The sequence below is a fragment of the Peromyscus maniculatus genome, chromosome 5 (assembly GCF_049852395.1).
Source record: "Peromyscus maniculatus bairdii isolate BWxNUB_F1_BW_parent chromosome 5, HU_Pman_BW_mat_3.1, whole genome shotgun sequence".
Taxonomy (NCBI): Eukaryota; Metazoa; Chordata; class Mammalia; order Rodentia; family Cricetidae; genus Peromyscus; species Peromyscus maniculatus.
Window position 1 is genome coordinate 116,456,791 of NC_134856.1, and position 17,733 is coordinate 116,474,523.

At 45.6% G+C, this 17,733-nt stretch overlaps 1 protein-coding gene across 3 annotated transcripts in view; it reads left to right on the plus strand.

Annotated features, from left to right (window-relative positions):
- The window catches only part of Cdyl (chromodomain Y like), a 226,776-nt gene that overhangs the window by 73,108 nt on the left and 135,935 nt on the right, over positions 1-17,733 (plus strand). Inside the window, exon 1 of one of the 3 annotated variants that reach the window (XM_042278350.2) lies at positions 5,844-6,126. The exons of 1 other annotated variant lie outside the window; for it this stretch is intronic. In XM_042278350.2, coding sequence (XP_042134284.1) covers positions 6,103-6,126 — 24 coding nt within the window. In that variant the 5' untranslated portion in view covers positions 5,844-6,102. Of the gene's footprint in view, positions 1-5,843; positions 6,127-17,733 lie in introns of those variants that run through there. One more of the 3 variants, XM_042278353.2, reaches the window with a different exon arrangement.

Consider the following 17,733-nt stretch of genomic DNA (forward strand, 5'->3'; position numbering starts at 1 on the left):
GTTGTGGCTTTCACTATTCGTCCCAGCACTCAGGAAGCAGAGGCAGGCAGATCTCCATGAATTTGAAGCTGGACAGGTCTATGTAGTGAGTTCCTGTCTCGAAAACAAAAACGAAACTAAAGCCACACACACACACACACACACACACACACACACACACATACACACACATACACACACCAAAAACAAAAATGAAACTAAAACAAAACACACACACATTATGATTGCAAATACACATGCACATGGGTGTATATGTATATACACACATATATGGCATGAATAAATATATATGTGTATTATAAAAACATAATTTTACTACATAATAGTGACTCTTGGGGAAATGACAGATGTACTTGGTTCTTTCTCCAGGTGTATTTGATTCTGTGCATTCCATTCCGATATTTAAAAGATGCTAGAGATTTAACATGATTTAACGATCCACTAATGGCTTGAAGCCTGTAGCTTGGTTTTACATATACATATATATGTTTTACGTCGGTCTAAACCTTTTCAACTCACACATTAGCATGCATTAGAATTCAATGGGCTTACTGAATTGAACAGATTGCTGGGTAAATGCATTTATACTTTTCTGTTGGTAAGAGAATCTGGGAATTGAACTCACAGTCCTACACTTACTAGGCAAGTGTTTTATTATGGAACTAAGGCTCCAGCCCAGAGAGTGCACACTTCTAACAAGTTCAAAGGTGCTTCTATTGCTGCTGCTGGTGATGGTTTGGGGCCACACCTTGAGAATAAGAGTGATACGAAGCAAACACACCAAGTACCACCTTGTGTTTTCATATTGCTGTCTGGCCCCAGCTTCACCTCCAAATTTACTTATTCTGTTCATTAATTCCATTTTCATTTGATTCTTGCCCAGGTCCTAGGCTAAGTCTGGGTTCAGGTGGCTTTTGGCCACCTAGTTGTTCTTAATTTCCTTATTAGCTGAAATGTCCTCTGGCACTCCTCTCTGAGGGTTAGAGATTGCTGGGTGGTCTCAGATGAGTGATAAATGTAATTAATTATCACAATAACTCATGAGAAAGTTACTTGCTGCTTTTTTAATGATCTAAAGTGAGTTAGCTCTGGCATAAAGTCAACCAAATATCCATGGAGCTACCTGTGGCTATCTGCTTTTTGTAATTTTGGGTCTTTTCTCTTTTCTCAAGGTGGGATATTGTCCACTGCTATTAATTAAAAAAAAAAAAAAAACTTCCTTGCTTCTGTTTGATTAGAATAATTTAATAAAAATATAAAAGTAATTTCAGTGAATAACTATGAGCTAAAAAAAAAAAAAGGAGAAATGGTGATGGCACAGGTCTTTAATCCCAGCACTTGAGAGGCAGAGGCAGGTGGATCTCTGTGAGTTCGAGGCCAGTCTGGTGTACAGAGTGAGTTCTAGGACAGTTAAGGCTACAAAGCGAAACTGTCTCAAAAAACCAAAGCAAAAAAAAAAAAAAAAAAGGGAAAAGCAGTCAAAAGCATTGTATAAGTTGAAAAAAAAAATGCCCCTCGTTGAGGATGTAACTCAGTTGTCCAATGTTTGCCTAGAGTGTTTCAATCCCTAGTACTGCAAGAAAAAAAGAAAGAGAAGGATAGAAGGAAGAATGGAAGGAAGGAAGGAAGGAAGGAAGGAAGGAAGGAAGGAAGGAAGGAAGGAAGGAAGGAAGGAAGGAAGGAAGGAAGGAAGGAAGGAAAGGACCCTTATTTGCAAATTGCCCAGCTGAACAGTGGTGGTTCCTCAGTTTAAGAGGGAAATTGGTGAAATCAAATGCAAAGAAGTCTCAGAGCTGACCTATCTAGAACAAAAAAACAAAAACAAAAACAAACAAATGTTGATGCTTGGACACGAAGGAGAGGCGTCAGCTAGGTCCTGGCTAGAAAGGGAAGGAGAATGTGGAAATGGGAGATTGACTACTCAGCCAGAGAAGGAAATGGAGCTAGGGTGGGGGTCACAACTAAAAATCAGATAGTAGTTGGCTTGAAAGAGGCACTAGTATAGACAATTTGAGGTTTCAGGAAAGAATGGTTGGCTCCAGATGCAGAGAACACAGCCCCTGGCTTCCCGTTTCTCTTGATCTTGCTTTCTTCCTAATTTTGAGCTTTTCCTCTCTCCCTGCAGGTGACAGAGATGGGAATTCCACTTAGTTTTGTGAAATGGATAACCTATAACAAGAATAGTATTTAATTTCCTTTTAGCCTCATTATGTTTAAACAAACCAACTCTAGGTCCCTTCTTCATAAAATCCATAATTAAATTCTGAGCTTTCGAGGCAGTAGCCAAGATGGAGTATGCTTTTGGGGTACATAATTGCTGTAGGCAATCTTGATCTGCAGCTTTTCACAGCTACCCATCCTGAAAATGCCTTTGGCTCAGAGATCCTTTGGTGCTTGATTTTGGCTTCTTTTGTCTTTAAAGTCCCATCCCCCATCTCCTCCAGCATGCCTTGGGATTCAAATGTAGATGGAATGCAGATTATTGGGAGAATAGGACCAGCAGTCGCCTGCCTTGGCTGTTGAGGGAGAAGGAAGGGAGAAAGAGGAGACCTTGAATTTTGCTTTCAGTCATTGCTCTCCAAAGGTGGAAAATAGTTATGGTGCCCGATCCGAAGAGTAGTACTTGAGTATTGGTTTGTGTGTTTCTGGAGAAGGAGTAAAATGGACTGTGTGGATCTCCGCTGCTTCAAGCCAGGTAAGAGTTGAAGCTTATTACACAGATCTGTGTTCTAATTACGTGTGTCCATTGTCTCGTGATGGCCCTTCATAGCCGTTTAAGATTTGTTTGATGCACATGTATACTAATGTACTGCGCACCTTTTAAAGATACTACTGTGTGGTATGTATTTTTGGTACAGTTTTTCTGAAGAGCATGGGAACTTGATTTCTTAATCCACAAAGTACTTCTACACCCACACACGTGGTCTTGGTAACTTGGATTAAAAACTGCACTATTTCCTAAAGATGGTATAAACTCAAAGCCACAAAGTGATCTTGAGCATATTTACTTTTGTTATAAGCACTGATAAAATGTTTATATTAAAAAATGAAGGAGGAAAGCAACATTTGAAAGTAAGAAATTCAACTGATGACGTAAAATATATATATGCAAAATAGCATTTAATAATCCAGTGGTTGTTGTAAATGGAGGGAAACAAGGAGGTCAGGAAAGAGGAGGTAAATGGACAGTTGAAAATGTGGTGAGATTTTTGATCACTAGTTGAGAACCTGAGAGCAGGTCTCCTGCCGTGGAAACCAACTCATTGGAGGAGGGGCAATTGATGCAGAGTTTAGGAGAAGGGCTTGCTCCCGCTTTGGCAGTCTACCAGGGGTTACACCTTCAACGGAGAGGACTACTTGTGGCTAGCATAATTTAGATCTTAGATGTTGTCAAATGTGAGCTTTTCTGGGTGACTCTACTAAGGCTCTTATCCCTCCCCCCCTCCCCATCCCATTCTGTCTTTTCCACCACGGGGAAGGTTTCCTCTCTATGTACTAGCCCAGAGTCTGATTATGGTCGCTATGTCTATCTCCATCCTCTTGTCTCCTTGGGACTGGGATAGGATTGAAGGCTCTTTCGAGATAATACACGATGCAACACCTTGAAAATCGTTAATACATTCTGTCCAGAAAATAGCAGTGATTGGTGTGAGCATGGTGGAAATAGAAATGTTTATACTTATTTTGGTGTCCACTCATGTACATGGGTTTGAATATGAGATGTTAGGGGCTCATTGTATGTCGACGATCCCTGTTTTTGTTGTTGTTTGTTTTCAATTTGTTTATATGGTGTTTGGTCATCACTTGAGCCCTTGACATGGTGTTAGTGCGCCAAGGGCTTTGAGATGCTTTTGTTCAAAGTCCTTATTCTTAGCTTCGAGGAGTTTAACAATTATGTTGAATAATTAGCAGGACTCGAGGTGACCCTCCAGTGAAGCAAACAAAGAAACTGCTAAGTGAGAAGGCGGCCTGTTGGGAGGTGGGACAGCATTGGCTGAGCCACCTGAGAAGGGCGGAGCTTGAGGCGCCTCAAATAGTTGATGAGTAGGACTCCCTAATTTGTGGTTCTTGTTTAGGCATTTGATTATGCTTTTCTTTGGCCACTGGAATTCCTGCTCACTGAATATCAACTTATTTCATATGTACAGGGTAGTGTCTAGGGCTGGAAGTTCCAATTTGAAGATGAGTGGATAAACACTAAAATATACTGATAAGCGCTGCCTTGGAGCACGCACTGAGTGCTTTGGGAGTCGCCGGAGAGAAGTCCGGAAGACCACGTTTTCGATGTGATGGTGCTAGGAATCTAAGAGGGCTTTGCAGGCATGACAGTCACTAGCACGAGCACTCTCGCGCAGACCTGGGGTTTGTAATGCCAGGCACTCAAGGAGTTGGTGTGTTGTTGTTTTTTAACCTGGGTATGGGGAAGGCTGCGAACTTCTCGACGTTTGTGGCTGTTAGAATGCTGTTGTACACAAACCAGTTGGGTTTTAAGAAAACTGGTATGAGGAGCCCAATGTCGGGAAGGTCGGTTAGGGTGGAGCTCTGAGGACTGGGGTGGCATCGGAGAGGAAGCATTGGGAGCAGAGGGAAGTGATGTTGACTTCCAGTACAGCTTAGAGGGAGAGAGTATCCGTAGTGCCCCGAGGGGACGTTCCATTGTGTTGGCTGTTTGGGGAAGCTAGTCCGGTAGCCTCCTTCCCCAACGACAAAGAAACGTCCAGTTTCGCGGTGGATGAGCTGTGCGTGCCGGGCCCACTCTACACGTCTCACCTACACATGAGGAAAGACCAGCCCATTGCAGCAGACGAAGAGGGAGTGTTGTCTACCGGGTCCCCACAAGACGCGTCACCATTGACAGCTTTGGTCCTTTAGAACGCAGACCTCCTGGAGTCCACATTCGTAACACTCCTCTCCGCTCCCCTTAAGGGGAGCTGGACACTTCAGGAGGAACCCGAGGCCTGGCGTGGGGAAGCTGCGGGCAGAGCTAGACGGCCGCGCCCAGATCCCACCCCGGCAGGAGGCCCAGCTGGCGACACGCGGCGGGGCGCGCGGTCCCGGCTCCGGGTCTTGGCTGCGGCCACGGGGCCGGCGGGCACGTGGCAGGGCGGGAGACTCCACCTGGCCACACCGCTGGCCCCTAGTTTGCTGGCGCTGGCCCCGGCCGGCGCCCGCTGTGGGCGCACGGAGGCAGACACTGCGCTCTCCCGGTCGCAGGCGCTAAGAGCACGGCGGCCGCCGCCGTCGGGTCGCGACTCCAGACGCGAGCCCACCAGCCCGCCAGGTTCCTTCACGCTCAACTTCGGCTTGGGTTACCTGCCCTGGCAGGCACGGTCATCCTCCACGACCCTCATGCGCCGCCCGGTCCCGCCCTCTGCCGGGCAACTAGCGCCCACGTCCAGGCAGGGCCGGTGGGCGTTGCCGTGGCCAAGCCGACCCCGGGGAGCGGGACTTGGGCAACTCGGAGCCCCGCCCACAACCGCTGGCTCCGCCCACCACCCTACACGGCCCCGCCCACCCCACCCGACTCCTCCCCTTCCTGCCGGCTTGCTCCCTGCCGCCCGCCGCCCGCGCCCAGGCCCGGAACGGAGTCCGTGCTCCCCTCGGCCGCCCCGCCCCGCCGCCTCCCGCCCCTCCCGCGAGGGCGGCCCGAAAACCCGGAGCGCGGGAGTACTGCTCCGCCGGGCCGGGCGGCAGCACTGGGCATGCTCAGTAGCCGGGGCAGGTTTTTCGGTCGCAAGTAGGAAGCTTTTTGCACTACACCGGAGACCGGGAGCCGCGGATCCCGCCGCACCGCCCGCACGACCGCCGCGCCCGCCCCAGCCCGTCCGGCCCCTGGCGGGCGCGATGAGCCCGCGCCTGAGCCTCAGCCGGCCCGCCGGGCACTGAGCGCGGGCGCCTAGGGCGCGTTGCGCAGCTGCTCCTGCGCACAACCCCGCTGCCGCCGGCCCGCACCGGCCGCCCGGAGCGAGAGGCTGGTCCGTGCACTGCGCCCGGCGCCGGCCGCGGAGCAGGAAGCGCAGGCCACGCAAGGACCCAACTGGAACAAAGTGTCTGCCGCCGGGTGCCGCGCCCCGACCCCGCCGCGCCCCTGCGCCGCCCACCATGGCCTCCGAGGAGCTGTACGAGGTACTCCCCTCCCCCCGGCGGCGCCCCCGGCCCGCGGGCCTCGGTGCCCCTCTTGCTGGACGGGAAGCGTGCGCCAGCCCCCCGAGCGAGCGGCGGCCGGCGGGCGGGGGCGCCGGAGTTGCCGGGCCGGGGGGAAGTGGCGCTGACACGAGCGACTTGCTCAGACTCAGCCCAAAGTGCTGCTGGCGAGGGGAGCCCGTGTCTGCGCGCGACAGGGTCCGTGGGCGGCGCGGGGGTGCTTTTCCTGCCCGTTTGCTAGAGCCTGGTGGACAGGGTGTCGCCTCGCGGGGGGCCCGTGCGGCTGTCTCCACTCGGGTACTAGCTAGAGGGATGCAAAATATCGCACCGAAAATGCTGAACGTTGACCACATGCTTTAATTAGGTTAGCATTGTGGCCGGAGCCAGGAAATTGAACTTAAACGCCGATGCGCCGTCGTCGCAGCCTTGGGAGTAGGAAAGGGTACTGTCGAGACGATGAGTTATGGGTGATGGGCTTGCCAGCTTTAACTATAAGTTTGAGAGTTATCGGTCTGGATCTTGGGCGAATTCTGAATGTCTCCACGTAACTTCTTGACTTATTTCAAAGTAGACTTCCTGGGAGTACAGAAGAGGGTTTTGCCTTTGGATTAAGTGGTTCTCTGATTTCACACATTTATAAATACATCTTTTTAAGAGACTTAAAACTTTCTGGATTCTCTCCAGACTCAACCTTTATGATACCTTTAGGGACCTGGGTGTTTAGGGATTGAAATAAGCATCTGTAACTACAGCCTTCTGTGATCCTTCCAAGGTGTGCCTCCTGTGTGTATTACTGCTTTTGGCGTGGACTGAAGCTTTGTTGACAACAATGAGAGCCCTGTAGCAAGTTTATGTTTGTTTGGTTGCTTTTAAGAAAAACAACTGTTTACACAAGTCCGCAAAAGAAGGCTACCTAATGTAGACTTAAGGGGGAGATTGTTGCCTGCCCTTGATTTGTGCTTCAGTATGCTGTACTATCACTGAAAATTGCCTCCCCCTTTCAACTATTTTACATATTAGCAGTCCCCTAGTGTATTCAAGATGCTCATAGGTCACTGGGGGATATAAAGAGAAAACTCCTGGTTCCCGAGAAGCCTTGCTTCCAGGAATGAACATGTCTTAGTGGGAACCAGCACAGTAGAGGCTAGGAGGTAGGCAAGATGTCTTACTGGCCAAGTCGTGGAAAGTACAGAAAGTACTGAGTGTGAACAAGGTGGGGATTTACTTTTCACATTAGATCATTTCTTTGGTGGCTTAGTCTTGCATGTTCACTGTTGAGTGTTTTGGGGGTTCTAAATATCAGCCCCATTGGTATTTGGGCAAGAGGTACACATTATACGTAAGTTGTATCCTTCGTGAGTAAAGGAGATGACCACTGATCATTGTTGTGTTATGAATTAGTGAAGTTACTTTCTATGTTTATTCTATAGCTTCCTGCTTTCTACTCGACCATTTTTTCTGACAGGTGGCATTTATAGATAGCATTTTATACTAAGGTTTGTGTTCATTCAGGGTGTTTTGGAATGCCTGGGGTATGGAGGTGTCATAGGGAGAGATGGAGGTATGTGATGGGCGGTGCTCTGAAAAAGCATCTCTTGGGGAGCAGATGCGGTCACCTATGCAATGGGAGTTCTGAGTCTGGGTTTTTCGATAGTTTGTTTTGAGGGAAAAGGTAACAGCTATGGTTTGAAGCCACAAAAGTCAATGTAGGTGTGTCCTGGTTAGTATCTTTTAGGCTTCCTTCTAACTTCTTTAGTTGCTGGAAACATTGTGGCTGTATTACAGTGAAAAGTTGATGTTGAATTAGTACACCTCTAATCTGAGGACTCAGGAAGCAGAGCCAGGAGGATCAGGAACTCCAGGACAGTCTGGGCTGCATAGTGAGCCCATGTTTCAAACAAACAAACAAACAAACAAAGGGGCCAGTTAGTGAGAGGGATCAACAGGTGAAGGCTCTTGCTACCAAACCTCACTGCCAGAGTTTGGTCAATGTCATCTACAGGAGAGAACTGTGACTCCTGCAGATTGTCACTTGGTGCCCACACAAACACTCACACAAAATAAGTACATTTAAAGAAAAGGGGGCTGGGTGGTGGCCTTTAATCCCAGCATTTGAGAGGCAGAGGCAGGAGGATCTCTGAGTTTGAGGCCAGCCTGGGCTACAGAGTGAGTTTCAGGAAAGGTGCAAAGCGACACAGAGAAACCCTGTCTCAAAAAATGGCTGGGCGGTGGTGGCGCACGCCTTTCATCCCAGCACTCGGGAAGCAGAGGCAGGAGGATCTCTGTGAGTTTGAGGTCAGCCTGGCCTATGGAGTGAGTTCCCAGGAAAGGCACAAAGCTACACAGAGAAAGGAAGGAAGGAAGGAAGGAAGGAAGGAAGGAAGGAAGGAAGGAAGGAAGGAAGGAAGGAAGGAAGGAAGGAAGGGAAGAAGGAAGGAAGGGAAGAAGGAAGGAAGGAAGGAAAGAGAAAGAAAAGGGAAAAGAAAATTGATATTTGAAAGTTTTGCACAGTGGCTGAAGAGTCTGGATGTGGAGTCAAACAGCTTGTTACTGAATTCCAGCTGTCATGTTGGGTAAATTAGCTTTGAAAGCTCTTTCTTCATCTGTGAAGTTGGGATCAATGCTTCCCTTGGAGAGCTGTGAGGTTTGTGTGAGAAAATACACAAAGCACACCCCTACAGCAAGCATGTAGAAAGAGGGGCACTCAGTGCTGTCCTGTAACTGATCTAAAATGCCCAAGTCCCGTTTTTGTTTAAAAAGATACAGAGTTTGCTCCCAGAGGCTTGCTTTCTTTGTGTGGCAGGAGTGATGCCCTGCTGTAGATGGGCACTGTGGTCTGGCTGGCTGGGCAGAACACCATGTGCTTTAGAGGCCAGGTCAAGGGATAATAGTTTTGTCATGTTTTTTTTCTGGTTGTCCCTAAATTGAAATGTTCTGTTTTTGGCCTGAGGTTCTACAGATGAGTGTACTGAAAAGTCTTGCCCTTAAGTTCCTGCCCTGATAGGAGGGATGGGTCTTAGTGCTTCATGAACACCAATGAGTTGTCTTACGGCTCACTAAGCTGGAGTTTTTCATTTATGTCTTTACCACTTCACATGGAACCTTGTATATAGTAGTAGGTCCTAAGTAGGACTAAGTGACTATCGGAACTATGTTTTGTGAATGAAAAACAAGGAAACAGTCTACAAAAGGGTAGAATGTTAGTCATTCAGAATCCAAAGGGCTGCTAACTCTCTGCATCTCTAGCAGCTAGGGCTGAGTGAAAGCATGTTTGTATGTGCACAGCATGCATGTGCCCCTTCCCATGTGCATTCATACCTTATGGTGCATGTGCAGAAGTTACGAGGACAACTTTGGAGTCTCCTTCCATCCTTCCAGCCAAAGGTTCCTGACATCAAACTCAGGTGTGCCTAAAGCATATTTTGATTAAGCATAAATAAGAACATAGATTTTGTAAAAGACCAAACATCTTTTGTTTTAAAGGTTTTAAAATTTGCATTTTAAAAATTGTTATACAGTTGTATGTATTTATTATGCACAAGCTATTATGTAAGTATGTGTATGTTGTGCAACCCCTTAAATGTGGCTGGTTGACACACAGTGCCTCTCGTCATTATTTTTGTGGTGAAAACAGTACACAGTGAACATTTTCAATAGCGCGGTACATCCTCATTCCACAGTCACCATTGCTTTACAGAAGACTAGTGTATTCCTTCTGTTTTACTATACCAACATTTCCCAAGCCTATTCTCCCTCAACTGACTTCTGTTCTATGCTCTCCTATGAGATTAACTATAAGTAAGTTCATGGTATCTTTCTTTCTGTCCTTGGCTTATTTCATTAGCTTAATAACTTCCATTTTTAATCAATGTCACAAATGACAGAGACTTCTTTTTATTGGTGGAATGGTATCCCATGTGTACATATACCATATTCTCTTTATTCGTCCATTGATGAGCTCATGCCCAATCCATATCTGGATTATTATGAACAGTGCTGCAGTAAACATGGAGTATAGATGCTCTTCAGCATACTGGCTTTATTTCCTTTGGATCATCTGGAAGATCTCATTCTCATTTCGAGGACCCTGTATAGTATTATTACAGTGCTTGTACTAATTCACAGTCCCACCATCAGTGTACAGAATTTGCTTTTTCTGTGTGCCCTTACTAGTGGATATCTTGTGTGTCTTTCAAAGTCATTCTAACAGAAGGTACTTGATTGTACTTTTTAAGACTTTGTTATTCTGTGTATGATATATATGTGCGTGTGTGGAGGTCAGAGGACAACTTTCAGCATTGTTCCTCTTCGTTCTGGGGATTGAATTTCTTTTTTTTTTTTTTTTTTTTTTTTGAGACAGAGTTTCTCTGTGTAGTTTTGGTGCCTGTCCTGGATCTTGCTCTGTAAACCAGGCTGGCCTCGAACTCAAAGATTTGCCTGGCTCTGTCTCCCGAGTGCTGGGATGAAAGGCGTAAGCCACCACCACCCAGCTTTAACCATATTCTTGACTCTAATCCATGAACATGGTATACCTTTACATTTATTTGTGTCTTTCATCAATGTTTGGCAGTCACCTGCTTTGATGTGTGTGTGTGCTGCTAGGATCCAGCCTAGGGTCTTCTCTGTGATAGACAGGTGCCCTAACAATGAGCTACAACTCCTGCCCTGTTATAGCTAAGTTCATTCCTAAGTCTTTTACTTCATTTTGCTATAAGTTGTAAATGTGATGTCTTGCTTGGTTTTTCAGATACTTTGCTTTTAGTGTGTAGAAACACTGCTGATTTTTATGGTGGTTTTGTATTCCACAAAAGGTTTTCAGTGGAATCGTTGGTTTTCTGTACATGAAATGATACTATATGTAAACAGGGATAGCTGAATTTCTTTTCAATCTGTTTTTCTCTCCTGCCCTGTCTAGAACATTGAGTGTGTAGGATAGAAGTGATGAGAGTATCTGTTCTTGCTCCAGATCTTGGAGGAAAAGTGTGTACCTTTTACCTGTTCAATGCAATGCTATCCATGGTATTGTCATCCATGCCCTTTACTGGGATCACTAACTGATTTGTGAGGGTCTTTATCAAATGCTTTTTCAGCATCCGTTGAAATGATCACCTAGTTTCTGCTCTCTGTCTTGTTAATGTGTTGTATTTGTGCTGTTCAACCATCCTTGCATGCTAGTGTGAATCACACTTTATCCTGGTAGATGAGTTTTCCTTTTTTATGTGCCATCGAATCGGGTTTGCTAGCATTTTGTTGAGGGTGGTTGCACCTATATTCATCTGGGTGTGATCTGGTACCGTTCTCTAGTTGTGCTTTTGTTTTTCAAAGTGTTAAGAAGAATTCAGTTGTGAAGCCATTAGTCTTTGCTTTCCTGGGAGACATCTCATTACTGAGTTAGTCTCCTTCCTCATTACTGGTTTGTTCAGATTTTCTATGTCTTTACATCATTCAATCTTGATTGTGTATTTGCCTTCATATTTGTTCTTTGGGGGTATCCACTTTATTAGTGACTACTCGTTCATAAGTCTCATGAGCCTTGCATTTCTGCTCTGTTTTTCTTAATTTTTTTTTTCTTTTGGTTCAGCTAAAAGTTTGTTGATTTGGATTTTTTTTCTTTTAAACCTCTCCACATACAACCCCTGTCAGTTTGGATTTCACTTGTTTCTGCTCTGATCTTTTGTATTGTCCTGTTTAGTTTTTGGTCAGCTAGAAGCTAGAAGCTAGATTGATCTGTGAAGAGGAACCTGAGTTGAGAAAATGCCTCCATCAGATTGTCTGTAGGAGGTCTGCAGAGCTTTTCCTGTCTCCGTTAGCATGTCTGTTGTCCTTGTTCAGCTCATGATTAGGCAGTCAATGATGAGACTTTATGGGTATAGCTTCTGACATTTCTGGAAGACACAATCTCAGTGCAGACTCCCTGATCCTTTGGCTCTTACAACACCCCCAGAACCCTGCTTCTGCAGTGATTACTGAGCCCTAGGTTCAGGAGTCATCTTGTGGATGTGTCAGTTGGAACTGGACTCGAAGTTCTGCATTTGATTGGTTGTGGTTTTTCTGTAATGTCTCCTACTGTTGCAAAGAGAGTTTCCTTGATGAGGGGTGAACTCTTTAGATTGTAGTTAGGGATGCTGGTTTAGTAAAATGATGTTGTAGATTCTCCTCTGAGATCTACGAGTTAACTAGCCCTGGGTTTCCAGTACCAAGCATGAGTTTCCCTTTGTTGAGTGGGTTTTACGTCCAAATAGGGAACTGTTGGTTACCTCCAAGGAATGCATGCTGTTACTGCCCAGGTAGGGCCACTGTGTCATGCTGATTGTTGTTGTGGTTCACAGATGTCATAGGGTGGGACTTAGTTGGTTCCCTCCTTTGGAAGCTTGCTTGGCTCTTCTTGTATCATGAAAGCTAGTCCTCAAGGAACTAGTTCCTGCTCAGGGGCCTCTGAGCCCTCCAAGTTACTTTTTTTGGTAATGGTGTTTCTCAGAGCAAATTAGGACATGTATGTAGCATGAATCCTAAAGGGTCTTATTAATAAAAACAAACCCTGAGGCAGGTATTGGGGTAAATGCTGGATGATCAGAGAAACAGAACAAGCTACAGCTTCCTCACCTCACCAGTTCCTCAGCTGATCCTGTTTGCTCAGTTTGGAAGCCCCTGAGTCCTTATCCAAATGGATCTCAGCTGAACTGCTTCTCGCAAGCCTGAAAGCTTAACCAACCTAGTTCCTGGTTTTCACGCCTTATATACCTTTCTGCTTTCTGCCATCACTTCCTGGGATTAAAGGCGTGAGTGACCATGCCTGGCTGTTTTCAGTGTGGCTTTAAACGCACAGAGATGAGGCTGGATCTCTGCCTCCCAAGTGATAGGATTAAAGGCATGTGTGCCACCATTTTCTGGCCTCTATATCTAGTGGCTTTTCTGTTCTCTGACCCCAGATAAGTTTATTAGGGTGCACAATATTTTGGGGAACACAATACCAACACACATGTTCTTCTTCCTAATGCTAATTTTGTATGCTTTGCTTTGTGGTTTACCATTGAGTTTACAAAAACCATGCTATAATTATAGCAGGTTATTCTCAGCTAATAGCAACATACACATTTTAGTATAGTATTTTATTATTCTTTAAGAATTTCATGCAATATATTTTGAACTCATTCGCCCCCTTATTCCCCTTAACTCCTTCTAGAGTCACTCCTTACTTTCTTACCCATTCCCCTATTTTATTCTGAATAGTCCACTGAATCCAATTTTTTACTGCGTGTGTGTGTGTGTGTGTGTGTGTGTGTGTGTGTGTGTGTGTGTGTACACTCATGGGTGTAGGGCCATCCACATGAACATAGTTAATCTATCGGGGCCACACCCTTAGAAAACTGATTCTCCCATCTGTAGAAGTCATCAGCTGTCCATAACTCTTGAGCTGTGGGTGGGGCCTCGAACCTGTGGACACTCCATGCTAGAGGGATGGTTGGCATGTTCTTACACAGGTCTTGTGCAGGCAACAACAGCTGCTGTGAGTTGAGTGCATCCATCCTGTCATGGCCAGAGGATGCTGTTTCACTCGGATCCTCCTGAACCTCTGCCTCTTACAATTTTTTTTAACCCTCTCTTTGCCTGTGTTATGGTCCCTGAGTCCTGGCAGTGGGTAGGGGAGATTGAAAAAAGAAAGCCGGTTCATTGGTTCTTTTTCTCTTTATTTTTAAATTGGTCATTGTCTTGCAGCATTTCCAAGATGTGATTCCATCATCTGCTTTCTCATCATTCTTGAGGAGCTTGCTTGTGCTGGATCTAGTTCCATTCAAAAAAATCAGTCTCTTTCTGGTTGCCTTGGAGATCCTTTCTTGGACTTTGCTGTTTTGGAGTTCTACCACCTTGTATGTTCTGTGACACTTCTATTACAAATAAGCTTGGTATATGTTATACTGCTTTTGTGAGTTTGTGTCTTATCAGGGCATTCTGTCTGCAGATACTGTTTCTTCTCTCTGTCTACATTCTTCCTCTGAAGCTTTGTTGAGTCTTGCTGTATGGCTCTGTCTCTCTTTGTACTGGCATCCTCTGGCCCTCAGCCTTTTCAGTGCTGGTGTGCAGCAGCAGTACACTCTTCTACTCTCCTGGGATCCCATGTCGCTGTCTATTGCATCATCTTTTGTCTCCTTATTGCTTAGCCTCTCATTTCCATCTCCTTGATTTTGCTTCATTTTTTAACTTCCCTTTTCTATTCATATATGAACGTTGTTGCTGTTTGTTTTCTTTTTGTAACCTTGTATTTCCATGACCCTAGTCCTTTGAACTGAGTTTAATTTGGTAATTCCAGTTCAGTGGGTCACCTAACTGAATGTTGAGTGTTGTGAAAATTTTGGCAATAGTAAAAAGCTTCTGAATGTGTAGAAATCAAAAGCAAGTGCTTAATGAATTTGAGGTGTTGCTGGCAGTACACCTGTGTGGCTCTGGGTGACTTCACTGTAGCTACCGCCTGTTGTTAATATACAACAGTTGTGCCTTGCAGTGAATGCTGTCACCATGTACAGTGGTGGCTATTGCTGCCTGAGATCCTGGCTCATATCTGAGACCTGTATGTCATGGATTGCCATGACATTAGCACTCCGGTGTTTGTATTGTACATACAAGTTTTCTGCTCTTTTTTAGAAGCAAGAAGCTGTGGTTTAATTATGGAAAAGAAAGACTTAATAGTTGTCTGTTCTCATTCTTTAGCATGTAAGTATCAAATTAGTATGTCTTTGGATTGTATGTGTTAGAATATTTGATTTTAAAATTGTTTAACTTGCTGACTTGAGTTTCATAAAAATGCTACATTTTGCTTGAGATTAGGGCAGAAGAACATCCAGCACGTTCTGAAATAGCTCTAGACATTCTTCTGTCATTTTGTACTATGCATTTAGGGGAAGTGGCGTGCTCAGCATTGACAGTTCAACAATTGTTTGACAGACATCAGAGGTGCTCTGTGTCCTGCATATCACACATTCAACCAAGTTGTTCTTTGTTTGAAAAAAGCACTAAGCCGGGCAGTGGTGGCGCACACTTTTAATCCCAGCAGGGAGGCAGAGGCAGGCGGATCTCTGTGAGTTCGAGGCCAGCCTGGGCTAGCTACCAAGTGAGTTCCAGAGAAGGCACAAAGCTACACAGAGAAATCCTGTCTCAAAAAACCGATAAATAAATAAATAAACAAACAAACAAATAAAAATGTACTAAATTTGCTCTCATCTTAAATAAATGGTTAAATTATATGTATGCCAAGTAGTTTTAAATTAAGCCTTATATCAATAAATGTCTGGGTTTTATACTTATTTTCTATACTTGTGTACTTGGAGTTAAGAATTTCTTGGATGAAAGGGTTGTGAGTGGAAACATTTTAAGAAGCCATGTGCTATTTCTTTAATTCACCCGTTCAGTGTTTTGACAGTACTTCTGCTTCTAAATACTCTGGGTGACTGTTATTGTTGTGATTGTACCCCCTCACCCCCCCCCCCCTTGCATTTTGTCTTGGGTGTTGCAGTAGCTATAACAACTGTAACAAGTGCTGGCAGAGGTAACTTATGGAAGGCCTTACCTTGGCTCACAGCCTACCTAATAAGGGATTCGGTTTATGGGGTGTGGTGGGGTGGTGGAGGTGGCCGCGGGAGTCACTCAGGAGTGAGGCAGCTGCCGCATTGTGTCTACAAACAAGACCATAGAGGAATGAGTGCTGGTGCCCACTTGACTTTCTCCTTTTTGTTCACCCAGAAGTCCAGCCCGAGGAGTAGTGCCACCACCACCAACTCCCTAGGGTCTCCCTCTAGAGCTAACCTAATCCAGAAACGCCCTCGCTCAGAGGTGTCTTCTTGGTGATTCCTGTCAGTTTGGATCAGTATTAGCTGCCATGGGTGGTGATCTATTTTTGTGATTTACTCATTCTCCGGAATTGGAATTGGAGGTGTGCCTGAGGTCTTCCTTGCTTCCTGCAAGCCCAATAAAGCCTAAAGAATTATATCTTATTAAAGATCTGGTTATTTGTGGTGGTGGTGGTGGTGGTGGTGGTGGTGGGTCCTCAGAACTCTCAGAACTCTCATTTGCTGTTGGCTCCTGCTTCTCCCCCACCCCCCATCCGGATTTGGAACTTGCAGTTACCATGATGAGTTGGAGAGTTTGAGTCAACGTGCTGTATTTACCTGATGAGATTGAAAATGCCAATGACGTGTTAACTGGATTTCATAGCGACTGCTTACGGAACTGGAGATAGTAGCTGCTCCTCCCTAATTTGCTCTGTGAGCATATCTTCTCTAACTTTTCCTTAGCCAAGCCTGGCTTGCTCGCATCTTGCCAGCCCCAGTGTCCATCTTCATCCAGCCTGCCTTGCATAGTCGGGTCCTTATTCCACAGGACCTTGACACAGAGTCACACACCTCATCAGCACCCTTCCCTTCCGAGTGGGACCATTTTGTTTCATACGGTAGTTACCACCCTTCACCTTTGTGCACACTGTTTTGTCCTAGGTGTGTGGTATGCATTTCCTTCTGGAATGGTTGGACACATAATGTGGTCTTGGATACCATAGTGTGATGTCTGGGGACATGAATGTGGTAGACAATCAATGATTGCTGATATAACTAGTGATTGGAGTTTGATATCATAGCTTATATGTGATAATGGGGCCTGAGGTGTCTGGTTTGCGACAAATCTTACCAGGCGTTTCGGAGGTAAATTATAACATGAACTTTACACAAATGATCTGAGAGGAGGAATGATTTCTCCTAGGAAGACAGATTGCATCGCTGTTATTAAAATGAAATGTGGGGCTGGAGTGATGGAGTAAAGGGAACTTACTGCTTTTGCGGAGGGACCCTGTTAAGTTGCCAGCACCCCCATCAGATGGCTCACAACTGCCTGTAACTCCAGTTCCAGGTATCCCATGCCCTCTTCTGGCCTTCGTGGGTACCTGCACACATGTACTGCACATACATACACTCAAGTACACATAAGATTGGGGAAAAAAAAATCCTTACAATGGATTTTATGTTTTCATTTGTGAAAGTGACGTGTGGAGGGGAGGCTTTCTTCTCACACTGGTGTCAAATAGCTGGTCAGCCCCGTGTCTGCAGAGTGTCTTAGTTTGTGTGTGCCTTCCTCTGTAATAGTTTGCACTGCTTGCAGTTTTCTAGACGACGCTGCCTTCCCTCCATTTGTTTGGTAGACCCCAGCACTGGTGATTGCAGGCTGTGGGTATTCTTTAGTTAAAGTGTCCCTTTCTTTTTGTCAGTCATTTCGGAGCAAATTTCAGGGCATCGAGTAGAAGCACACAGCGGCATTTCCTAATTGACCATGTAACTAATCTCACGAGTTCAGCTGCTGAGCACCGGAGAGAACTAGGGGACACCCCTCCCCATTCTTTGTGTGTTAAATAGCGGCATGTGCGGCATGTGTGTATTGGTCAACTCTGGGACTCCGTGATGTTAGACATGGTGTACTTGGAGTTCACTGGCTTCCGTAGCAGGATATACACGTGCAGCCAGGGAGGAACGCAGGTCTGCTAAAGCAGGTAAATGACATTAAGGCTAGCTTAGGAAATGAACTAAAAGGGGTGGGACTTCTTGGTCTTGA